Consider the following 27,081-nt stretch of genomic DNA (forward strand, 5'->3'; position numbering starts at 1 on the left):
ATGCATACGTGGGGGAAGATGTCCGCTTCAACGTTACTGATCTCCATCCATCATTATCACGCTATCTGGTAAGTCTGATATTGTGACATTTTCAGCTAAAAATAAAGTTTTCTTTCAACAATGATGAGGCTACTCTTGATCTACTTATACGGTGTTTCTTGACTTGTCCTAGCAGCAGTGATAAGTGTGTACATTATCCAGCAAAACTCCTTCTGAGTTACGTTATCCCAGTGGTGTACTGACTAGCTGACTAGCCGTATTGAGGTGAAACTAAACTTCTGTGACAGAAAAGTGGTCCTGGGCTTCTTTTGTTGGTAGATTTTTTAAATTACTCATTCAATTTGAGAACTTATTAGTCTGCTTAGGGTTTCAATTTCTCTTGATTCAGTCTTGGGAAGTTGTGTATTTTCAGGAATTCATCAATCTCTTCTAGATTTTTCTAGTTTGTGTGCACAGAGCTGTTTATAATAGTCTCTGAGGATCTTTTGTATTTCTGTGAGATCAGTTGTAATGTCACCTCTGTCATACTGACTGTATTTATTTCCGTGAGATCAACTGTAATGTCACCTCTGTCATACTGACTGTATTTATTTCTGTGAGATCAACTGTAATGTCACCTCTGTCATACTGACTTTATTTCCGTGAGATCAGTTGTAATGTCACCTCTGTCAGTCATACTGACTGTATTTATTTCCGTGAGATCAGTTGTAATGTCACCTCTGTTATACTGACTGTATTTATTTCCGTGAGATCAACTGTAATGTCACCTCTGTCATACTGACTGTATTTATTTCCGTGAGATCAGTTGTAATGTCACCTCTGTCATACTGACTGTATTTATTTCTGTGAGATCAACTGTAATGTCACCTCTGTCATACTGACTGTATTTATTTCCGTGAGATCAACTGTAATGTCACCTCTGTCATACTGACTGTATTTATTTCCGTGAGATCAACTGTAATGTCACCTCTGTCATACTGACTGTATTTATTTCCGTGAGATCAGTTGTAATGTCACCTCTGTCATACTGACTGTATTTATTTCCGTGAGATCAGTTGTAATGTCACCACTGTCATACTGACTGTATTTATTTCCGTGAGATCAACTGTAATGTCACCTCTGTCATACTGACTGTATTTATTTCCGTGAGATCAACTGTAATGTCACCTCTGTCATACTGACTTTATTTCCGTGAGATCAGTTGTAATGTTACCTCTGTCAGTCATACTGACTGCATTTATTTCCGTGAGATCAGTTGTAATGTCACCTCTGTCATACTGACTGTATTTATTTCCGTGAGATCAACTGTAATGTCTCCTCTGTCATACTGACTGTATTTATTTCCGTGAGATCAGTTGTAATGTCTTCTCTGTCATACTGACTGTATTTATTTGAATCTTCTTTTTCTTTGTTAATCCAGCTCGTACTCTACTGATCTTGTTTATCTTTTCAAGGAGTCACCTTTTGGTTTTGTTGATCCTTTTTATAGATTTTTGGATCTCAATTTCATTCAGTTCTGCTCTGATTTTAGTAATTTATTTTCTTCTGCTAGCTTTGGGTTTAGTTTGTTCTTGTTTTTCTAGTTCTTTGACGTGTGATGTTACATTGTTCATTTGAGATCTTTCTAACTTCTTGAAGTAGGTGTTCAGCATCCTAAACTTTCCTCTTAACACTGCTTTTGCTGCGTCTCAGGGATTTTTATGTGTCTCCCGCGCTCTCCCCGCTCCCGGCGCCCACCCCCACGGGGGCGCGCTGGGCTGCCCCTCCCACGGTGCGACCGCTCTCCCAGCGACGGGGGTCTGTGCGTGAGGGGGCCTGGTCTTGAAACACAGACCAAGGAGCTGTTTTAATTAATTTTAAACATTTTTTTATTTCTTCCTTAATTTTATTGTCTACCCAAAAGTTATTGAAGATCAAGTAGTTTAATTTCCATGTTATCTTATAGTTTTCAGAGACATTCCTGATATTGATTTCTATTTTTATTCCTCTGTGGTCTGAGAGTATGGTCGGCATGATTTTGACATTTTAAACTTACTGATACTCGCTCTATGGTTGAGTATATGGTTGACCTCAGAGTAAGTTCCATGTGATGAGAAAAATAGATATTCTGTGGTTGTTGGGTGGAGTATTCTGTAGCTGTCTGTTAGATCCAACTGATCAAAGATTACATTTTAGACAAGAATTTTTTGGTTGGTTTTCTGCCTTGATGATCTAATGATGTCAGTGGGATGTTGAAGTCTCCAGCTATTATTAAGTGGCGAAGTCTCTCCATAAGTTCAGAAATAGGTGGGTTTTTTTTATTGAGTGCTCCAATGTCGGGCATGTATATATTTAGGGTAGTTAAGTCTTTTTGTTGATTCGAACCCTTTATCATTATGTAATGCTCTCCTTTGTCCTTTTCTTTACTATTGTTAAATTTTGTTTTATCTGACGTGAGAATAGTAACCCTGCCCTTTTTTGTTTTCTGTTTGTGTGACAGAACTTTTTCCACCCCTTTACTTTCAGCCTGTCTGTGTTGTTACATGTGAGATAGGTCTCTGACAGGCAGCAGATGGTTAGGTCTTGTGCTTTTATCCAACTTGCCACTCTGTGCCTTTCAAGTGGGGCATTTAGATTGTTTCATTCCAGATTAATATTGATATGTGAAGTCCTGATCCTGTTGTGATGTTGTTAGCTGGTTGCTTTGTAGTCTTGATTGCGTAGTTGCTTTATAGGGCTGCGTAGTTAAGTGTGTCTTTGTAGCAACAGATATTGTTCTTACATTTCTATGTTTAGAACTCCCTTCAGGATCTCTGGTCAGGTTGGCCTAGTGGCAATGAATTCTCTTAGTGTTTGCTGGCTTAGGAAAGATTGTATTTCTCTTTGCTTACAAAGCACAGTTTGGAGAGTATGAAATTCTTAGCTGGAATTTCTTTCCTCTAAGGATACTGAAAATAAAATAGACCCCAATCACTTCTGGCTTATATGCTTTCGGCTGAGATGTCTGCTGTGAGTCTGATGGGGTTCCCTTGTAAGTGAGCTGGCCCTTTTCTCCAGCTGCTTGTAAGATTTTCACATTGACCTTGGAAAGTCTAATGACTATGTATCTTGGAGATGGTCATCTTGTGTAGTATCTTGCAATTCTCTGAATTTCTCGAATTTGCATGTCAACCTCTTTAGTGAGATTGGGTAAATTTTTCAGGACTGTATCCTCAAATATGTTTTCTAAGTTGCTCACTCTCTCTTCCTGTCTAGGAAGATCCCTTGGGCAGAAGCTGCAGCTGACCAATAGGCTAAACCCCTGTTTGACCAATCTCATGGATAAAGGGACACCCAACTACCATGCCAAAGCACAAAGCTACTCCTCACTCTTCTCAGTGTTCTGAGATTGGGGGCTCTTCCCTGGCTTGAACTCAGGGGGCAGATCTCATCTTGATACCTCTGGATGGTGCACTTGAATGCTGGATGTTGGGATTGAGTGCATGGTTTTATCCTCTGACCCCTCAGGTTGAGCACCAGGTATGCTGGGGAGGCCATACTGCTCCTAGGCCACTGCAAAACACCCAGGTGGGGAAATGGAGGCTGTTCTGCGTGTACCCTATTTCAGGAGTGGCCAGGCATGGGCCTTGGATGGGGCTGGTGGACAAGGGTAGATTAGACACACAGTAGTCCTGTGGGAAAGGCAGCCCTTCCTTCTGCCAGCCTGGCACTCTGCAGGGGCTAGAGTCACTCAGAGCAAAATGGCAAACCATGGTGATGGATGCATATGGTTGTGTTTTGCTGCACCTGCCCCACATGATAAATTTTCTAGGCTGCACACAGGTTTGAGCTGTACCTTTGCCTATTCTCTGGGCATTAAGTAACCATGTATTAGTTCATTCTCACATTGCTAAAAGAACTACCCAAGAATAGTTAATTTATTTAAAAAAAGAGGTTTAATTGGCTCACTGTTCCAGAGGCTGTACAGGAAGCTTGGCTGGGGTGGCCTCAGAAAACTTACAATCATGGTGGAAAGGTAAAGGGGAAGCAACCATATCTTCAAATGCCCAGCAGAAGGTGGGGAGGTGCTACATACTTTTAAACAAGAAGATCTTGTGAGAACTCTATCATGGGACAGCACTAGGGGGAGGGTGCTAAATCATTAGAAACCAGCCATGATCCAGTCACCTCCAACCAGGTGCCGCTCAGGACCATAATTCAAAATGAGATTTGGGTGGGGACATAGAGCCAAACCATATTAAGCCAGCAATGTATTTTTGCCTCTTTTCTCTTGCTATTACTAACATATACTTCATATCCCTGACGAGGATTAAGGAGCAGATCTGTGGTTATGAAACAGCTTTGGACTGTGTGATGCTAATACCTCCTAAGAATCAAATCAACAACCATCACTTTTAAATAATAATATCAAATATATCATTCATATAATAATCACAGTCACAGTCACAGTCAGCATGTTTTCCAGAAAGAAATGACATTGTTCATGTATTAACACTCATGTATTAACAATTTCAAAGTTTTACCAGCTAGAATTCTAGCAAGAAATGGGGTGAGTTTATATGCAGATTTTGGAACTGTTTTTCTCTGGCACTCATTTTTCCATATACTGAAGCAGTTCTGATATTTTATTTTTATTTAGTGTAGACCACAATTTGGTCCATGTTTCGGCCCACTAAACAAATGAATAGTGAGATGGTTTGGGTCTGTGTCCTCACTAAATCTCATGTCTAATTGTAATTCCCAGTGTGGGAGGTGGGGTCTGGATCATGGAGGTGGTATTCCTTATGAATGTGTTAGCCCTATTACCTTGGTGCTGTTTGCATGATAGTGAGTGAGTGAGTTACGAGATCTGGCTGTTTAGAAGTGTGTAGCATCTCCCACCCACACCCTCCTCCTCCAGTCCTGGCTGTGTGAACATGCCAGTTCTGGCTTTGCCTTTTGCCATGAATAAAAGCCCCTTGAGGCCTTCCCAGAAGCAGATGCCACCATGCATCCTGTACAGCCTGTGGAACCATGAGCCAATTAAACCTTTTTTCTTTATAAATAAACCAGCCTTGGATATTTCTTGGTATCAGTGCCAGAACTGACTAACACACGCAGAGCCCTTTCCAATGCCAGGAGTTACAGCATTGAATCCAGAATCTCTGCTTAGTGGGTTCATGTTAATGATTTGGCCTCATTCAGCTTTGTCTTTTTCATTATCTCACATCCTTAATCTTCATTTCTAAATGTATTGTCCACATTTATAACTGTATACATTGGAAGAATCATATAGATCTTCTGGTGTCTGGTGTACCTCTTTGTGGGTCACACTGTACCTCACTCTTTGGGCCCTGCTGGGACTGGAGTCTAGTTCTAAGTCTGAAAGCAAAGAAGAGTGAGAGGGGAGATCCTGAGAACAGAAAGTGTCTTTTAAGGCAACTAGTTGAAGAAAAGTCATTATAGTTTCTTCAAACAAAGCAGGGGGTTAATATCTCCAAACAGGGGTGGGGGGGCTGCTTCTATGGGCAAAGACTTAGGAGACGTTAGAGATTTTCATGCTCAGTTTCCTTGGCTTTTGCTTATACATTCGCATTCCAATTTTCAGGGTCCCATTCCTTTCCAGTCAATAACCTCACTGCAGCAGAGATACCCTGACAGGTTAGGAATTCAATTTGTGTTGTCATTCGGCCATTTACAGGATAAGTTTTGGTTTCTGGAAACTTCAGCCTTGCTGAGAAGATGGGGGTTCTTTCATGGCAGACATAGAAATTTCCAGTTCACTCATATAGTTTAAGTTGAGAATTTGAAGGTGTGATCTCATCTTTTTCTTTCTCCATTTGTCCAGCAAAGTAGGAGAAACCAGCCAATCTCGTTATGCTAAAATGTATCAAATACAACTCAGACCTTGCCTCTTGTAAGCATTTGACTAGGCCCATCCAGTGGTGACATTTTGCATATCTCCATTGTTACTTCATGGCCATGGACTTTCAGTGTGCCCTCTAGCACTAGAAATGCAGTCAGTAGTGCTTTTAAATTTAACTAGATTAGATGACCAATTCCAGAAACCCAGGACTAATTCTGAAAATTCATCCTTATGATTCTGTTTTTGAGGACCACTTATGGCACCAATTCTGTACCAGTCAGGGTTCGAAACACAATGAGTAGAAAGTATGTATATGTGTGAGTGTATATGTGTGTGTGTGTGTATGTGTGTGTGTGTGTGTATGTGTGTGTGTGTGTGTGTGTGTGTATTTCAAGGAATTGACTGTTGCAATTGTGGAAGCTGGTAAGTTTGAAATGTATAGGGTGGACTGGTTTTCCGGAAACTCTTGGGCAGAAAGTAATGCATCCAATGCTGCAGTCTTGAGGAAGAATTTTTTTTCTTACTCCGGAAAACCTCACTTTTTCTCTTAAGGCCTTTCAGTGGATTGAGTGAGGCCCACCTACTTGATTGAGAATAATCTCCTTTACTTAAAATCAATTGATTGTAGTTATTAATCACACCTACAAAATACCTTTACAGCAATGCTGAAATTAATATTTGCTTGACTCAATAATTGAATACTATACACTAACCAAGTTGACACATAAAACTAGCTCTCACAGGAGGATACACATTTTTTAAGGTACACACAGAATGTTTATCAAGGCAGACCATTAAATGAGCCATAAAACAAATCACAATAAATTTAAATTTATCTCAGTAAATTATTTTTAAAGCCTTTTTAAAAAAAATTAAAAATTTTTATTATTTTTTAATAAATTATTTTTAAAAGGCTTTATGTTATTGAGACCAGAAAATGATCTTGTGGTTTCCTGTTTCCTTGTCATTTTTACCTTGAGAAGTTTCCCTTAGCGTATTTTTGCAAGTTCAGCCATGTATTTGAAACAAGAATTGTTCTAGTTTGTCCAATACTTCTAAGTTTTTCCTTGAAGTAGAGGAGGTTGTCTAGCATTTCTAAAATAGTTCTGGAATGGAACTTTACTGCGGGGACCTGCATTGAACTCTTCCACTGATTAGAAGTGGGTGTGCCTGGCAAAAGACTGGTAAAGGCTGATCTGTTATAGTAACATTGGATGAATCATTTATTCCTAACTGTGCAAAAGAAATGTCAAAATCCTGTCATATATGCATTTATCTGCTTATGGTCTCACTGCTGATTTCTTTTATGTAGAGGTTTCTGTGATTTTTGGTGTGATTGTTAACTAATTTAAGGAACTGAAATGTTTTCTGTGATCATCTTATGCAAAATCGGGGGATTCTAGTCCGTTTCAGTAAATAAAACTTCTTAATTTTCTCCATATTTCTTCTGTAAATGTTTCCTAGCTTCAGATAATAATTCCTGTCTGATGACACAACTGGAAATGCAGAGCCAGAGAATATTTCTTAATGAAGGTAAAATGCTCACTTAATAACCAGTTTGATGGGAGGGTGGGATCATGAGCAGAAACATCTACATGATCATTGGTCCTGTGTGCAATTGTAATAGATAACTCTCTGCATGCTATTGCCTGAAGACCAAGCAAGGACCTACTTATTCAATTTAATTCAAAAACAACAAAAAACAAACATGTATATTTCTTAGTAGCACACAAAAATGTGCTTGGTAAACTAGAAGTTAAAAGAAGGAAACTTACAGCACCTTCAAGTAGTCTATATATTCTGGTCTTGGAACTAGACAAGGACACAGAATTATATTACAAGGTAGAATGAGATGAGCACTATAATATAAAATCAGTGTATTACGGAGAGTGGCTTTTGCACAGGTTCTGGAAGGGTTTCAGAAAGCATAAATTATTGGAAAAAAGAGGCCAGGGGATCATTGTGCACTAAGATACAGGGTAGAAAGGCACGTAAAATGTTCAGTCACTAGAAGTAGTCTGGGGTGGGAGGAGTTTAGTGTGCATGCTGGATTGCAGTGAGAGTGGAGCCTGAAAAGTCAAGTTGCAGTCAAATAGTGGAAGGAAGTAGAAAGGGTAGTAATCAAGTCAAAAGAGGAACTGCGTGAACAGATACAGAACCACAGAAGAAATTGAGAATTACCGCCAAAAAGTGTGTGGCCTCTATGTAAGAGAAATAGTTTGCATTATTTTAAGCCTTTAAGGAACAGATAACATTTATGACATTTAGTTTTCCATAGAATAGAGAAAGGAGAAATGTTTTCTAAATTTTGCAAGTATAACTCAGATATCAGATCTTGACAAAGTTAGTGCACAAAAAGATTTCTAAGCTAATTTCACTTGTAATGCAGAGGCAAAGACTCCACATATCATTACGGAAGAATGACGGTGAGAGAGACTACCCCTACTTCTTCTCCTTGTCTCTGAGGTCCAGTTTAAACTATGAACTGGGGACACAGCATCATCCTAAAGGGTGGTATCCCATCTTCGTAAGACATTGTTCCCAAACCTCAGCTGTGCCTGCTAGAGGCTGTGCCAGTGCTCCACAAGCAGGCAGTTTCTGAATGCACCCACATGCCTCCACCCCACACCTTCTTAGCCTCTACTTTCCAACCGTGGCTCTTCCAGGTCTCTGACCAAACATGCCGAACCATTTGCCACTGCTCATGAGTTTATCTATTTTATTACAGAATCATTTCTTCCTTGAGTATTTTTTACCATCATTGTCTTTCAGGGCCAGACCAGAGTGGGGCTACAGTGCCGCAGCAGTCCGTTTTTGGCTTATATCACAGACTGAGGCAACTCATCCATAAGCTAAGCTTTGGGTTTGGTCCTAGAGAACTTACAGTGAGGGCTTAGATGTGAGCTGAGAGAGAGATGACAGTGTAACAGTGGTGTATGAGGTGGGGGCCTGAACCATTTGTTCTCTCCAATGACTGGTGTTCTCTTGAAGCCGAAGCCTGATCCCCAATGTACCGCTTCTGTTTTACAGTGGATTGCTGCTGGGCCCACTTTATTTATGGTTTGGTGAGTCTAATAGTATCTAGCTTATAATGGGTTGTTTTAGGAGCCTGATTATTTCATATCCTATAATTAGATGCTCAGTCTTCACCAGGGTCCCCTAGCATGCCATGAGCTGTTTTTTAAAAGGTAACTAGTTATCTGCTTCAGATGACAGATAACTAGTCATCTGAAGGCCTAGGGCCTGCACTGTGACTGTCCTACTGGACTTGTCTGAGGCTCCACATTGCATCTTTATCACAGAATCTTCTCGTATCACAGATCTGTCTGATTTTATGAACTTATTGTCGGGGTTGGTGTGCTGTAGCATGGACCTGTTATCTTGGTCTGGAACACACTCGGACTAGCATTCTATTAGAGGGGCAGAGCAGTAATCTCACATATGCAGCAGGCTGCCTCCAAAACCAAGTGGTGTTCTACTCAGCGGCAGGAAGTAAGGTTAAATACTTTGTCCTTTTCTTGGGAGGAGATATATGGTGGGATTCAGACCACCGGGCTACTAAAACCTTTACTGATTTCTCAGGCCCTGAATCTTCTTAGAATTTATTTCTCACCTCCGGAATGCATGTGCTTGACTAAGGCGTTCATAATACCACTCACGTTTTGCTCAGAAGATCTAACTGATACGTCATCAATATAGTAGACCAGTGTGATGGTTTCTGTAGAATGCCTAGACAGCCTAGATCTTTTTAGATTACAGGGCACATGGACGTAGAAATTAAGGCAAGACCATGCTTGTATACGGGTTACTCTCCTGTGGAACAAACAAACTTTTGATGTTCCTTCCTGATGAATAGTGAAACTAAGGCATTTACCAGATCAATAACCGCATACTACAACCGGAGTATTGCTAGCAAAGGTAGCTTATCTGGCAGAGTAGCTTCAGTTGGGGTTAACACAGCGGTAATTCTGCACTGGCCTAGTGCAGTTCACCATCCAGGGTTTGGCAGGGATCGAACAGGTAAATTAGGAGATAGGGTGGGGACCACTATTTCTGTATAGGAGAGAGGGTGGGGACCACTATTTCCATATGGGAGAGAGGGTGGGGACCACTATTTCAGTATGGGAGAGAGGGTGGGGACCACTATTTCCGTATGGGAGAGAAGGTGGGGACCACTATTTCCATATAGGAGAGAGGGTGGGGACCACTATTTCCATATAGGAGAGAGGGTGGGGACCACTAGTTTCATATAGGAGATAGATAGGGTGGGGACCACTATTTCTGTATAGGAGAGAAGGTGGGGACCGCTATTTCCGTATGGGAGAGAGGGTGGGACCACTATTTCAGTATGGGAGAGAGGGTGGGGACCACTATTTCCATATGGGAGAGAGGGTGGGGACCACTATTTCCGTATGGGAGAGAAGGTGGGGACCACTATTTCCGTATGGGAGAGAGGGTGGGGACCACTATTTCCGTATGGGAGAGAGGGTGGGGACCACTATTTCCGTATGGGAGAGAAGGTGGGGACCACTATTTCCATATGGGAGAGAGGGTGGGGACCACTATTTCCATATGGGAGAGAGGGTGGGGACCACTATTTCCATATAGGAGAGAGGGTGGGGACCACTATTTCCGTATACTTTAAGTCTCTGAGAGGAGACTCATCCTCAGGTCTTCAATATTAATATTTATTTACCATCTTGGCCAAGGTGGGTGGTTTGGGGGATTCCTCTTGGACTGTCCTATTATAAGAGGACAGATGAAGGAACAAGAGGATCTGCAAGCTGCTAAGTATGCTTGTTCCAATCCAGCAGCTGAAAAATCACCACTGGATCAGTCTGTGGACTTTGAAAGTCTACTGTGACATGAACCAGACCCAGGATTTCTTTTATTACCTGATTCCAATATGTTCCTGCTCTAACAGGAGGCCCTCAGTGTTCTTTGTGTCCTTGGGTATCAGGATAAGTTCAGATTAGTATTCAAACGACCCTCAAAAGATCTTTGTATTCCTTTTTCCCCAGTTATGGTTACCCAAACACATGATTATAGGTCCTTTGGTGAAGGAGTAGGGGAATAACTTCCAGATTGCTGGGGACAACCAAGACCCTTTCAGTGGGTCCCCTCAGTAAAAATGAGTTACAATAGTAATAATAATGATAATACAGTGATGTTATTTGCCTTTCTACCGACATTTTCCCGGATAGTACAATTGAACCCTTGTTTAAAGTTACTGGTGCCTTAGCATGAATGAAGTGCTGAGCACTAGCTGTATTTGTTTGCTAGGGCTGTTTTAACAAAGAACCATTAACTGGGAGATGGAGGCGACGGAGCCTTATCGTGTTACAGTTCTAGAAATGAAAACTCCGAGATCCGGGTGTTGGCAGGGCCATTCTCCCTCTGAAGGCACTACGAAAGGGTCTGTTTCAAGCCCTTCTCCTAGCTTCTGGCATTTCCTGGCTGAGGCAGCACACCCCCAGTCCTTACATGGAGCTTTTCCTGGCATTTCCTGGCTGAGGCAGCATACCCCTAGTCCTGACATGGAGCTTTTCCTGGCATTTCCTGATCGAGGCAGCATATCCCCCAGTCCTTACATGGAGCTTTTCCTGGCATTTCCTGGCTGAGGCAGCATACCCCCAGTCCTGACATGGAGCTTTTCCTGGCATTTCCTGATCGAGGCAGCATATCCCCCAGTCCTTACATGGAGCTTTTCCTGGCATTTCCTGATCGAGGCAGCACACCCCCAGTCCTTACATGGAGCTTTTCCTGGCATTTCCTGGCTGAGGCAGCATACCCCCAGTCCTTACATGGAGCTTTTCCTGGCATTTCCTGGCTGAGGCAGCATACCCCCAGTCCTGACATGGAGCTTTTCCTGGCATTTCCTGGCTGAGGCAGCATACCCCCAGTCCTTACATGGAGCTTTTCCTGGCATTTCCTGGCTGAGGCAGCATATCCCCCAGTCCTTACATGGAGCTTTTCCTGGCATTTCCTGATCGAGGCAGCATATCCCCCAGTCCTTACATGGAGCTTTTCCTGGCATTTCCTGGCTGAGGCGGCATATCCCCCAGTCCTGACATGGAGCTTTTCCTGGCATTTCCTGATCGAGGCAGCATATCCCCCAGTCCTGACATGGAGCTTTTCCTGGCATTTCCTGGCTGAGGCAGCATACCCCCAGTCCTAACATGGAGCTTTTCCTGGCATTTCCTGATCGAGGCAGCATATCCCCCAGTCCTTACATGGAGCTTTTCCTGGCATTTCCTGGCTGAGGCAGCATACCCCCAGTCCTGACATGGAGCTTTTCCTGGCATTTCCTGGCTGAGGCGGCATATCCCCCAGTCCTTACATGGAGCTTTTCCTGGCATTTCCTGGCTGAGGCGGCATATCCCCCAGTCCTTACATGGAGCTTTTCCTGGCATTTCCTGGCCGAGGCGGCATATCCCCCAGTCCTTACATGGAGCTTTTCCTGGCATTTCCTGGTTGAGGCAGCATATCCCCCAGTCCTTACATGGAGCTTTTCCTGGCATTTCCTGGTCGAGGCAGCATATCCCCCAGTCCTTACATGGAGCTTTTCCTGGCATTTCCTGGCTGAGGCAGCATATCCCCCAGTCCTTACATGGAGCTTTTCCTGTGTCCATATCTGTGTCCCATTTGCTCTTGTTTTATAAAAACACCAATTGTATTGCATCAGGGGCTCACTCAACTCCAGTATGACTTTACGTTAGCTAATTATATTTGTAATGGTTTTATTTTCAAATAAGGTCACATCTCTGAGGGTTAGGACTTCAACACATACATTTTTAGATATAAAATTCAACCCATAACAGGCACCAACTTGTACCAATAGTCGTATTCTTCACTCGTTCATGCACATACATACACATTCCCTAAAAATGTCCTTGATGCTTCAGTAAAAATTATTAATATATTAAATCTCAAGCCTTACATCTGGCATCTTTTAAAAATATTCTACATGATGAAACTGGAAATACATTTAATGCCTTTTTGTTGCATACCAAAGCATGATGGCTATTTTGAGGAAATGCATTTGTATCAAATGTTTGAGTAGCAAGTGGAACTATTTCCAACCAACCTTTAACATCCAGGGTGGGTAAAATACCCATTAAGAGAAAGAAGGGTTTTATGGGACCTTAAATGAGACCCAGTGGAAGAAATTGACTGCAGACATTTTTTTTTTTTTTTGAGACAGAGTTTCTCTCTTGTTACCCAGGCTGGAGTGCAATGGCCTGATCTCGGCTCACCGCAACCTCCGCCTTCTAGGTTCAGGCAATTCTCCTGACTCAGCCTCCTCCGTAGCTGGGATTACAGGCACGCACCACCATGCCCAGCTAATTTTTTGTATTTTTAATAGAGACGGGGTTTCACCATGGTGACCAGGATGGTCTCGATCTCTTAACCTCGTGATCCACCCGCCTCGGCCTCCCAAAGTGCTGGGATTACAGGCTTGAGCCACCGCGCCCGGCCCAACATGCAGACATTTTTTATCATTTTTTTTCCTTATTGTGTCCAGTTAGCAGTTCACTGTCTATACTAATGGATACAAAAGTTGTGCTCTGTTGCCATCCCATCCTGTTGACAAATGTGATGGTAACGGCATGGGAAATACTCATCAGAGACAAATCTTCCTGCATCAAAGCCTACAGGAGAGATAGAAATGAGACAATGGAAAAAAACTACAATGACAAGAGTATATAACGTGGGCCTCCAGTCCTGACTAGAATCTTGCCCTTCAGATTGATCCAGTTGTCCTCACTCCTTATGGGTATTACAGGTGGATAATGGTAACACCTGATGGGAATTTCCATCATAGATATTACCCACGATAATGTCCATTGAAAGGGTCTTGGTTATCCCTAGCCATCTGAAAACCACGCTTTGAGAATTACTACAGCAGTCATTCCCCTAGGCCATCGGGGGACCTGAAGGACCTAGTGTTAGGTAGGGAACAAATGTCTCTCTAAGTTTCATATTCTTTAAGACTGAAGCACTTTTTCCTTACCTTTCTGCAATTCTCCTTGAAGTGACAGTGTTTCTAAGCATAAAAGAACTGTGGTGTGCAAGGCAGTTGCAGCGAAGCCAGCTGCATAGATCTCCCGGACTCCACAGGGAGATTATGTCACTGAGAAAGAATATTGAGGCAATGGCACAGTAACTGCTGGGAGTACATGCCACTGAGAGGGCCACAGTGTGCCTATCATGACCTGTGATAGCCACACGTGACTAGCAACAAGAGTGTCTATAGAGCTACTTCCTGGTTAGTAATACTCCAGTTCTGTGTTTAATTTCTTCACTCTTTTAGAGGAGTTAGGTTAAGAAGGGAAAAAAATGTGCAGAGTAATTTCATTTAAAGATGCTCTCTCCAGCATTTGGAGAAAGAAGTATAATTGCACTAGCTCATGTGAGATGCCCATGTGGACCAATCTTGACTGGGAAAGGAGGAATGGGGGAGGCATGGTTACCCCATACAAACTGGTTCACTGAACAAGTGTCTCATGAATGAGAAATCATTATTAATTGATTATACGCATAATGTTAAAGATGTTAACATGTTTTTTCCTCTAATGATGGCATGACTTCTAATTTCTGTTTTACAATGATTTTTATATAATTTTAGTTATGGTTAACTAATTGTCTTCATGTTGAGTAAGACTTTCTGGGGAAATACTTGCTTCCATTCTGAATATATAAAATTCATTTCATTTATTCTTCTGTAACTATTTTCTAGTTTCAAGTAGTTCATGTATGGATGAAAAGCAGATGACAAAGAACAATTCAACAGGTTTCTGAGAAGGTAATATGCTTCCTTAGGAGTGGCCAAGACCGAGACATGGAAGTTGAACTTTGCTAGAATCATTGGCTAACGGCCTGGCTGGAGGCCACCCTTGTGACTACCTGCAGAACATGTTGATCTGAGTGCTGTGGTATGAGTCCCTGAATGTCCCAGTCTGTAGTTTTCCAGACAAGCCATCTTCTTGCTTGCCTCTGAACCTTTGCTAAGGTGGCGTGGTGGAAGGAGCGCGGATTTAACGACCTTTGAGGTCTGCATTAAAGTCCTTCCTCTTACTGCATCTAGATATGTGATCATTATTTGACTGTGAAATACAAGGGTTAAAGCACTGCATAAGAGATGGGCAACACCAAAACAGTAGAGGAGCGATGTTAAGCGTAGGGTTCAGCAAAAACAAGCATCATCCGCATAAGGGTTTGCCCCTCTGCAACTGATTCTGCTTCTGTTATAGTGACGGCATCTCTGACACTCACCTTTGTTACTTACAGGTGAGTAGTGACAGACACTTGAATTGTATGATAAATAAAGTACTCTCTACCACCTAAAGAATAATTACGTTTCAGTAAACCCTGATCAGTTGTGGAAACATTGTGTCAGCGTATGAAATGCATGAGAATCTATGTTGGAAAATGCTTGTAGGATGTGGAGGATGTATGGCTTACTTTTTACTTTTTTAAAAGATGGACAGAAAAGGGTCGACTTACACATTTACTTCTGATGATTGCAATGAATATACAGAAATAAAATCTGTCAGAGAAATTTACCACTGAACTCTCTGGGATTGTATGTGTGACTAAGTAGGAAGGAAGGAAAATATCGAAAGGCTATGTTTGACAATGTCACGAATTTACAATAAAACTTTTACCTGATAAATGTCCAAAGAAAAATAAAGCGTTTTAAGAAGTACATGCCACACTACTTTTTAAATTAGAAACATGTGTTTCTAAACATCTCTAGGTAAGAAAATTTGAGCTCCTAGGCATTTTATTTTATTTACATGTGATGGCTCAGCTGGTAAAATTAGATTTTTTTTTGAAGATCTATGGCTCTCACTAAATAAAAAATAAACTTAAAAAATGTCCAGCTAGCTAAACTTGGATGCCATATTAGTTACCTTTATGGTAAATGTGGAAAGAGCCATAAACTTTCCACATTTATGCATGTCTGAAATAACAACCTTAGAGACAGGCACTTAACTTTGATGTAACTGATGTTCTTGTACCCACCAAAACAGAGGAGGAGACAATCACATCAGCAGTTTTTCCACTTTCTCTTCCAAGGCACATGAATTGTATGATAAATAAAGTACTCTCCACCACCTACAGATTAGATGTAGAACACTGCCTTCGTTGTTTAATTTACAATTCTGTCTTCTTCTCTGTTTCTAGATATTAAACTCCTGAATTGATTTCAGAACACTTTATTGTATTTCAGAATACAATATTATGTATGTTGTTTTTCTAATAATACATAAAACTGGAGAAAATGTGTTAATTTCTAGATTGGATTCAATACATTATTTATATTTTGTGAATGTTATTTTCTTATGTAAGCCTGATATTTTGGGGATAAGATCAGCAGATTTATGTTCTAATACAACTTCATGTGATATACTACTGTGAATAAACATAACACCTGAAGTTCTTCATCAAGATTTTCTTTTACCATTCTCCTTCCTTGTACGCATCCAGCAAATACTTCACGGCCTATACTGATGGGTAAAAATGCTGTGCTTTGTTGTCCTCCTATCACACTAAAATACTTGATCATAATAACATGGGAAATAATCCTGAGAGGCCAGCCTTTCTGTAAAAAAGCCTACAAGAAAGAAACAAATGAGACCAAGGAAACCAACTGTACTGATGAGAGAATAACCTGGGTCTCTGGACCTGATCAGAATCCCGCCCTTCAGATTCGTCCAGTGGCCATCACTCATGACGGGTATTACAGATGCATAATGGGAGCACCTGATGGCAATTTCCATCGTGGATATCACCTCCAAGTGTTAGGTAAGGGCATCATATATTGTGGTATTTCACATCACCAGATCTGTGACTGAAGCAAGTGTCTCTCTGAGTTCCATATGCTTTATGTGAAAACCGAAGCATTTTCTTCTTTTTCATCTCTGCAGTTACTCCTGAAGTGACCCTGTTTCAAAGCAGGAATGGAACTGCAGTATGCAAGGCAGCTGCAGGGAAGCCAGCTGCACAGATCTCCTGGATCCCAGAGGGGGATTGTGTCACTGAGCAAGAATACGGGGGCAATGGCACAGTGACTGTTAAGAGTACATGCCACTGGGAGGGCCACAATGTGTCTACCGTGACCTGCCATGTCTCCCATTTGACTGGCAACAAGAGTCTGGACATAAAGTTGAATTCAGGTAAGCGTCTGTTTCTTGTAGAAGAGTAAACCTTATGCTCAACTTCTTCTTCCACAGAAAATAATGAATAATCAAACACCAGGTAAGAAAATTTGAGCTCCTAGTTTGAAAATATCCTCTAAAACCGAGAAATAAATGCATTGCACTGCTGGAATCTATCCTTTAGTGGAACAGTCATAAAAATATATTTTGCTAATTTTGTGATATGAAATATCCAGAGTTTTATATAGTTTTAACAATCTTTGCTTAGTAGATAGCCCAGAATGACGGTTATTTCCTTCCTGATTTTATTTCTTGTGGTAGTTATCACTTCGTCACTCTGAATAAGACACAAGTATTTCTTCCCCCGTCTCATCCTCTAAAAGCAATCTATTAATTAATTCACTGAATACTTATTGAATGCTATTTATCAGTTGGAAGTTGGTGGTGCAAAGATGAAAAGATAAGGTCTACATCTTTATATTGTTTTGGACAGGAGAATCTTGTGATTAGGAGCAAAGCCTTTCACGTAACATGGCTTTTTGTTCACCAGCTATATGAACTTGAGCCGTAATTAAAGCTCTGTCTCATGATTCTTTACCTGTTAAATGAAGATAATGAGACCCACCTAATAGGATTACTGGTTTAATTAAAGTACATATATAAAAAACATGTTATCTATTTAATTGTATTAATATATACCGACTACATAATTGATACTTGGCAAGTGTTGGCCACTAGCCTTCCTTATATTAATAAATGTTGGCTATTATATGTATCCTATTGATAAAAATTACCTATTGTAATAATTATTATAACTAATATTAAACATAATCATATTAATTTTTCCTCATATTCATGTTTATTTTCTTTTCTACATCAGCTTTATTGACATCTAATTTATATACCACACAATTCACCCATTTAAAGCATGCACTTCCATGCTTGTGCGACCATTGCTACAATCAATTTTAGAACATATTTATCACCCCAAAAGGAAACCATGTAGTCTTTAGCTGTGTTTTCCATGATCCATCTCCCATCAAGTCTAAATTCTTACTTCAGACATCTTATCTATGGTCGGTGCGTTTATCTTTGGTATTATCTGATCTTCCCTTCTACAGTGCCAACACCCAACCTATGTTCTAACCCTTCGTCCCCCTTTGCTCCCTGGAGCTTTGCTTCGTTCACGTCTCTTTTGCTTAGTTTTTTTGTTCCTTACATCATTTTTTCCTAAAGTTGCTCATAAAACATGCCTGTTTTTCTTTCATATCTAAAAACTTGGTATTATGACTTCCTCAAACATTTAACTCCTGGCTTCTACTCATAGCCAAGATTTTTTTTTAAAAGAGGAGTCTACCCTTATTGTCTCTTCTATGTCACCTCACATTTGTCCCTTAACTCACTTGTATCTCCCTGCAGAGAAAATGCTCTGAAAAAAAAGCATCTCTCAGATGCCAAATAAAATATAAATGTTTCATTCTTTGTTCGCTTAATTAGCTTCTTTGTAATATTATTATAATTACTAATTAATTTAAAATATCTAATAATGTAATTTTATATAATATAGTTTTAAATTTTTTATTTATTTGCTTTTTAATAGTATTTGCTATGGTTTCTTCTCCCTTCTGATGTGTTTTTCTCCTGTTCTCACTTGGTTCTTTTCTTAACTTTGTCAACTTTTGTGTTTTCTTAAATAGATTCATTTCATGTATTCACCCCATGAATGGACGCATTTCTATGTGTTCCATCTTCGTCCATCTCTTTATTGTACCTTCGTTCTTTGTGTAATCTCATCCATGTCCATGGTTTCAACCACTGTCCAATTCCTGACTCTCAAGTCTATAGTTTTGCTTGGATTTCTCTCCTTGGCTACACAGTGACCAAAACCAGATTCCAGCTGGACAGCTTCACCTGGATGCATCGAGGGCACGTCTACTTACATATTTCCGAAACCATTCCCCATTACCCCTTTGTGAGCCCTAGATCTGTGTATCTTGATAAATGACTCAAGCTAGAAATGTTAGAATATGCTACAATATTTCTCTTTCTTATCCCCATACTCAATGCCAGTTAAGATGTTTTGTTGATTTAATCTTAATTTTTTTCTTACGTCTGGGTCTTTTTCTTTCTTCCTACTGTCTCAGTTGGTCAGATAGTATCTCACATCAGGATTATTGTAATGCCCTTGTAACAAATCTTCCTGGCCCCAGGTGACCTTCCTCCAATTTACCCTGTCTACCGTTTCTGGAGGGACCTTTCTAAAATGCCATTCTCCTACTTACATAATCTCTTTGCTTCATATCGAGTGAAACGCTTTAACAATCTCTGGCTGCTCTCTTTAGCCTCGTATCTCACTGTTCTCTATCCTGTACCCCATGCATGTGGGCCTCTTTAGGCTCTTCAAAAGTGTTAAGTGCTTGTATTCCTCTGTTCCCTTTTACAGGCAATTTCTACCTCTCCATAAGACACTTCTTTCCCTGTACCCTCTTCTCCCATTGCATGTGATCAATTCCTGTTGAACTCAGTTTGACATTGATCCTCTGGGATGATTTTCTCTTGCCTTGAAGTTTGGTTAGCTATTCCTCCTCTGTGCTCACAGAATGCTTCATGCATTCCTCTGTCAAAGTACCTCCACGGACCTGTAATGGACTGCTCGGCACTGTTTTCATTCACGATGCTTCTGACACCAAATGCGGGTGTTTTTTTCCCTACACCAACTAATTCTCCAACTCTCCAGATACCAACTAGGTGTCCTACAATTCAATCCAGACACTAACGACCTGGAGTTAGCACAGACTGCACAGGTTAAGGGCTTAGTCTCACTTCAGACACCTGTCATGAGTCCCAGGTTGCCACCTGAACTTCTACCCATCATTCCCTTGTCAGGTTTAATAATTTGCTAAAATGGCTCACAGAACTCATGTCAACCTGATATAATCAAAAGGATCAGAATCCAGTTTAAAAGAGTTTATTTAAGCAAGAGTCTGAGAATAGCCATTCGGGTAACACAGACTCCAAAGGGATGGGGAGGTAAGGAAAAAGGCTAATGTACAATCAGCGAAACAGAAGTTACAGCTTTCTAGGTCATAGCCGCTTGTTTATGTAACTCAAGTCTCATAGTTATATTCCGCTAAGCCTCAAAATATTTTAAAATTCCAACAGCTTGGAATTTTAAATTACTTATTTTCACACTTGGGAATGCACTTTATTTACTACGACTGATTTATTACAAAGTATCCGACTCAGGGACAAAAGGAAGAGATGCAGAGGGCAAGGTATGGAGGAAAGAGCTTCCATGATGTCTCTGGGAGTGCCGACCTCCCAGTCCCTCAGTGTGTTCACAGCTGGGAAAATCTCCCAATGCAGATAGCTCTGCAGACTCTGTCATGTAGGGTTGTTGTATACGCTCTATTACACAGGAATGATTGATTAAATTATTGGGCATTGGTTATGAGCTCAATCTCTAGCCCCTCTCCCCTCCCAGGAGGTCAGTAGAAGGGGAGGGTGGTGGTAGGGGGTGAGTTTCAACGCTCTAACCATACCTCGGTCTTTCTAATTACCAGCCCCATTCTGAAGGCCCAGACACCGCTTATCTCATTAGCATACAAGAGATGGATCACTGTGGAATTTCCAAGGAGTTTATGAAAAATCCTTGGAACTGTGCCAGGAACTGGGGGACAAAGACCAAATCTATGTTTCTTATTATATTACAACCACTTGCTTCTGTGACGCTCAGCACAGTGTAAGGTCCTTGAGAGTTAGAACCACTTCTTTTAGTTTTGTATTCCTTAAGTCTGGCACAGTACCTGACATAATACAAACAACTGCAGACCTAGGTTCAAATCACTGCAGATTCATCTCTATATATTCCATTCTATGCTCTAAATATTACTTAGGTGAACTCGTCTTTTAAACTTTTCTCAAATTCTTTCTTTGTCTTGAAAAGTCCTTCTTTTAATCTTTTCAGTTCTGCAGACCAGCAAGGCTCAGTTCAAGTCCTGCCTCTCCCTAACCTCCCTGTGAGAGTTGATTAAATGCTGTTATTCCTTAGATGATTTATAATCAATAATGTTCATCCAGCACCGTTTTCTCTCTTGTACATTTAAACTAAAACATATCTGAGACAGGTCTCAATTAATCTGGAAGTTTATTTTGCCAAGGTTTAGAACAATTTGCACAGATTGAACAAAAGAAAAAACCAGAATCAGAGACACAGTCAGTGATCTGTGTCTTTCTCCAAAGATGACTTTGAGGGCTTCAATATTTAAAGGGTAAAAGTGCACTGGAGGGGAAAGAGGACGGGTGTGGTAACTCAGATGTAAGAGAAACGGAGCAGGTAGAGGGAGAGTCAATTATGATAAGGTGAACACAGAGGAACTACTTGTGAAGAAATTTACGTTTTATCTGTAGCTATCTGCTAAGGAATACAAGGAAAGGCAGTTGCCTGCCTGACTCAGCTTTCAGCTTAATTTTTCCCATTTGGCATACTGAATTGGGGTCTTGAGCTTTTGTTTTTCTTTCATATGAGTTATCTTTTCATTTGTATGGATTTGACTTCTCCAGTTGGTTTGTGAGATATTTTGAGGACTGTAACCATATTGTTTTCATGCCTCGGGTTATCTGACATTTTTCTAGTGTAGTCTTTGAGCAGGGTATTTAACAGGATAGAACGACCTCTTGGAGCCAGGAGTCAGACTTGTATTTAGAGTTCACACACTCTTTAGGTGGATAATTTCCCTCCTTCCTTCCTTCCTTCCTCCCTCCCTCCCTCCCTCCCTCCCTCCCTCCCTCCCTCCCTCCCTCCCTCCCTCCCTCCCTCCTTCCTTCCTTCCTTCCTTCCTTCCTTCCTTCCTTCCTTCCTTCTTTCTTTTTTTTTGAGACGGAGTCTTGCACTGTCACCCGGGCTGGAGTGTAGTCGCACGATCTCGGCTGACTGCAACCTCTGCTGCCTCCTGGGTTCAAGTGATTCTCCCACTTCAGCCTCCTGAGTAACTGCGAACACAGGTGTGTGCCACCACGCCTGGCTAATTTTTGTATTTCAGTAGAGACAGGGTTCACCATATTGGTTTGGCTGGTCTTGAACTCCAGACCTTAGGTGATCCACCCACCTTGGCCTCCCAAAGCACTGGGATTACAGGTGTGAGCCACCATGCCCAGCCTAGCTGGCCAATTTCATAGGATAAAAGACTTCAGAATGATGTTCCTGGCCGGGCATGGTGGCTCACACCTGTAATCCCAACACTTTGGGAGGCCCAGGCAGGCGTATCACCTGAGGTCAGGAGTTTGAGACCAGCCTGGCCACATGATGAAACCCCGTCTCTGCTAGAAATACAAAAATTAGTTGGGCTGGGTGGTGTGTGCCTGTGATCCCAGCTGCTAAGGAGGCTGAGGCAGGAGAATTGCTTGAACCCAGGAGGGGGAGGTTGCAGTGAGCCGAGATCACGCCGCTGCACTAGAGCTGAGAGACACTCCGAGACTCCATCCCCATCCCCCCAAAAAGAATGATGTTCCTACTTTGATTTATCTTTTCAGTAATTCTTAGGGCCATTTCACAGATAAATACAATGAAAGTAGGAAGACATAAAACACCTTGCTAAAGAGGTTACATCAACTTAGTAAGAAAATCACTTCACTGTGTGGAAAGTGTCATCAGATCGTACCCCAAATATTAAAAGTAATGTTCTTTCAAAGGCTAATATTTGCATGGGAAGTTGAAATATACTGGGGAAAACATATTGTTTTTCTTATAAAATTGGAAAGTATCAGCAATGTGTACTGTGCATTTATTTGTTCAGAAAACATTTGTCAGAAACTTACCGTGTACGAAACACAAGCACGCTTCCTAAATTCTGCCATGAAAGAATGATATATTAGTAACATTCAAGTTGTAATTTAGAGGTTTTTATGATTATGACAGTCTGTGAACTCGTAAGAATATTTTAAAATGTTCTTTAAAATGATTGACTTTAATTTGTAATTAAAAGAATCCTTGAAATGGTTTCTTACCCCCGTCTGTGTTTAAAGGTCTCAGAACCCCAGGATCTCCAGCGTTGTCCTCCGTACTGATCATTCTTTACATGAAACTCTTTTTGTGGTGATTCTGGTCATCACAGGGCTTGTTTTCTTCCAGAGGATAAATGATGCCAGGTAGGAACTGAAGCCTGAAAAGCAAGACACGGTAGGAAACAAATCATTGTAACATTTTGAGTTTACAGCGTACTGGGAAAAGCTTGACACTCTTGGCATGTTGTATTCTCCCTCCGGCCCCTTCTTCATTGTGAAGGCATCAGGAAAATGGAGAGCCCCGGCAGATGTGCCTGCAAAACTGGGGCAAGGACTTCTGCCTCACTGTGGCTTCGATCTAGAAGAGAAGAGGCCTAGCCCACAGCTTGAGAACGTGGTGGGGGAAATAAAGTTTCTGGGGCTTCTCCAATGTTCGTTTCAAATTTCTCTGTGAGGGGCTTGTGTCCATTCCTGCTTAATCATGTATTTTATGTGTTTTTTTCCCCAAAGAATTAAAGTTAAAGGAGCCGGAAGTCAACTTATATTTGAGACATCACAAAAAACAGCCATTTGCAGTAAGCCTCCATGTTCAAAGTCTATCTTAACTTCTGTGACTTGATGTGATAATTACTGATAATGTCTGGTGCTGTGTCTCCACCCAAATTTCATCTGAAATTGTAATCCCCATGGGTTAAGGGAGGGACTTGGTGTAGGTGACTGGATCGTGGGGGCGGTTTCCCCCATGATGTTCTTGTGATAGTGAGAAAGTTCCCACAAGGTCTGACGGTTTTATAAGCGGCAGTTTCCCCTGCTCGCTCTCCCATCTGCCGCCATGTAAGACATGCCTTGCTTCCCCTTGCCATCTGCTGTGAATGTAAGTCTCTTGGGACATCCCAAGCCATGCAGAACTCTGAGTCAATTAAACCTCTTTTCTTCATAAATCACCTGGTCTCGAGGAATTCCTTAGAGCAGTGTGAAATGGACTAATAGTTTCCGAGGCGTATTTCAGACTCTTGGCATACAGTGTTAAGTACACACGCCAAAGCTTCGGGCCTGCCGTCACGAATGCCTAGGATAGTTTATCTACTTTCCCATTTCCCTTAGTAAATTTTTATTTGCAAAAGTGAAACAACTGCTTTTCAAACTAAAGAGGAAGATGGCTCAGCAAAAGGCAAATAATGATGCTGGGCAGATTTTCTACGCCCTTTGGGTTCTCAAACGGTGCTTTCCTCTTAGCTTCTTGGCTTCTCTGCACACCCGAGATGCTAATCAATGCTGCAACGGCAGGAACCACTGCAAACACTGTCTGCAAGTCAGCTAATAGCTGACCTTTCATCCATTACTTCCTTGCTAGCAATTAGTGGGGCAGTAGTACTGCATGTTTGGACTGATTATGAGTAAATGGCTGAGTCATTTTTAGCAGTATTTACATTTTGGCAGAAATTATTTAAGTTGATCTCCACTAAGAAAATGTCAGGGTCACTGGAGATGACCCTGAAGGTCCCCTTACCTTTTAGACCTCAAATGTCTCAACTCCCTCTCTTGTCTACACTCAGATTCCAGCAGTTGGATGGATTAATGATGGAAAGAGTAAGATATTGGTGAAATCCTTTTATCTTCTAGGGCCACTGTAAACTGAGATCCTATATTCACTTGATACAGATGGTAATCATATAGTAAAATGTATGTTTATTTAAAAGAAGACATTTCTCATTTAAATTAGCAGATTGATATGATTTGGCTGTGCCCCCACCAAAATCTCAACTTGAATTCTATCTCCCAGATTTCTCATGTGTTGTGGGAGGGACCCAGGGGGAGGCAATTGAATCATGGGGCTGGTCTTTCCCATGCCATTCTCATGATAGTAAGCCTCACAAGATCTGCTGGGTTTATCAGGGGTTTCCGCTTTCGCTTCTTTCCCATTTTCTCTTGCTGCCACTGTGTAAGAAGTGCCTTTTACCTCCCTCTGGGATTCTGAGGCTTCCCAGCCACGTGGAACTGTAAGTCCAATTAAACCTCTTTTTCTTCCAAGTTTCAGGTATGTCTTTATCAGCAGCATGAAAAAGAACTATTTGGTCCATTACTTTTATTTTTAGCAAAATCCTAAGGAAAAAAATGAATGCATAATATTGGGTGATATTATATGCATATGATCATTTAATTGCTGAAACAAACATGCCCTACATCTCAGTGTATTCAAACCACAAACATTTAATTCTTGCTCACATCACACTACAGTGCAGTTGGTGAGGACGAGGCAGTGGTGGAGGAAGGCTGTTACTTTAAGCTGTCATTTTATCCTATGGCTCTGCCCTTCTCAGAGTATTCTCTAGTTCAGCTGGTGAATAGGAAACAGGGAGGGAGAATGAAGGATGTTATGTGGGAGGTGTTTATGGGCCAGGCGTGGAGCAGTCATCACTTCTGCTCACGTTCCATTGGTTAGTTCTTAACAGCATACCTATTCTAGCGCCCACAGAAGTCGGAACATACAGTCTAGCTGCCTTAAAAGAAAAGTAATCAGGTTCACTACGACATATAGAGTAGGCTCTGCTCACAATATATATACAATATGATGTAAGCTCGTGTGTGCCTCTCTTTTTTATTAGAATTCCTTTATGTTTAAGACGGCATAGAATGGAAAGCAGTCTTCTAATTCAATTCTGTAACAGACTAAAAACAGCTGCGGCAGGGATTGCTGGTTACCTAGTTGTATTAGTCTGTTCTCACACTGCTGATAGAGTCATACTCAAGACTGGGTAATTTGTAAATGGAAGGTTTAATTGACTCACAGTTCCACATGGCTGGGGAGGCCTCACAATCATGGTAGAAGGCAGAGAGAAGCAAGCCTCCGACTTACATGGTGGCAGGCAAAGAGAGAGTATGTTCAAGTTTCATTTATAAAACTATCAGATCTCATGAGACTCACTCAGTCCCTTGAGAACAGCATGGGAAAGACCTGATCCCATGATTCAATTACCCCCACCAGATCCTTCCCATAACACATGGGAATTATGGGCTTGATGACCATGAAGTTTCCCTGCAAACTCTCAACCACCTATTCATTGACTTCTTTTGTGAGAGTGAATAAAATGTGTTCGTGCCAGTGGTATTTTCAGTTTCACACGACACGTAGCTAAACTTAATCCTAATTGATGCAAATACCTAGTTTGTTAATGTGAAGGTTTGTGTCAATCTTGCTACAGGTTATTTTCTACTCATGTATGTTTTCATGTCCAATTTTTGTTCTTCCCCTAGTGACAATGAAACAGATGTTCTCACTCATGTGACACTGTTATGGTCCATTTTCATTATGCCCGTAGAGGTAATGAAAAGATGTAACTTCAGAAGATAGGAATTATAGGTATAAGAGTTATCTCCATGACACTTCAAGAAAAATTGCTGGTTATATAAAGTGCGAGGAATCCTCTGCGCTTGTGGTGGAGAAGGGCTTGAGAACTTGGAGGTATGTAAAAATGATCTAATTGTTAGACAGTACCTGGATGTGTGAGAACATGTCTACATTATGCAATTCTAAAGGAAGATAAAGATATTGGTGTGGGCTTTTAAAGAGGATATGAGCAGGAGAAACCGAAGAACTGAAATCTATGAAACTTTATTGTATTAATTCTTTTTTTCCACTGGATTAACTTCACGATTTCTAGAAGAGATTTATGTGAATTCATGTTATTTCTTTATCCCATTCTCACTGCCATAATTTTCTGGGTGGGAAATGTTAGATTGAAAGAGTAAAAAGCTATAGCTACTACCCCCATCCTCCCACTCCTACATAAAGATAAAAAACTCCGTATTTGTTTTTCTGAACGCACATATGCGTTCATATAGAGCTAACCTTTGAACAACATGGTGATTAGGGGTACTAACCCTCCATGCAGTGGAAAAGCTGCATATAACTTTTGACTCCCCAAAATGTAAATACTATAACAGCCTACTGTTGACCAGAAACCTTACTGATAACATAAACAGTTGATTCACACATACTTTGTATGTTAAATGTATTGTATACTGTATTCTCACAATAAAGCAAGCTAGAGAAAAGAAAACATTAAGAAAATCATAAGAAGAGAAAAT

At 41.0% G+C, this 27,081-nt stretch overlaps 1 protein-coding gene across 1 annotated transcript; it reads left to right on the forward strand.

The window, feature by feature from the left end:
* Positions 1-23,242, forward strand: CD200R1L (CD200 receptor 1 like). The gene is given in 6 exon segments (XM_078352418.1): positions 1-68; positions 1,693-1,797; positions 16,281-16,636; positions 16,759-17,007; positions 23,014-23,070; positions 23,073-23,242. Coding segments are annotated over 6 exon segments (903 nt in total). The 3' UTR covers positions 23,141-23,242.
* Positions 23,243-27,081: the final 3,839 nt, after the last annotated feature.

The sequence above is a fragment of the Callithrix jacchus genome, chromosome 15 (genome assembly GCF_049354715.1).
Source record: "Callithrix jacchus isolate 240 chromosome 15, calJac240_pri, whole genome shotgun sequence".
NCBI classification, from domain to species: Eukaryota; Metazoa; Chordata; class Mammalia; order Primates; family Cebidae; genus Callithrix; species Callithrix jacchus.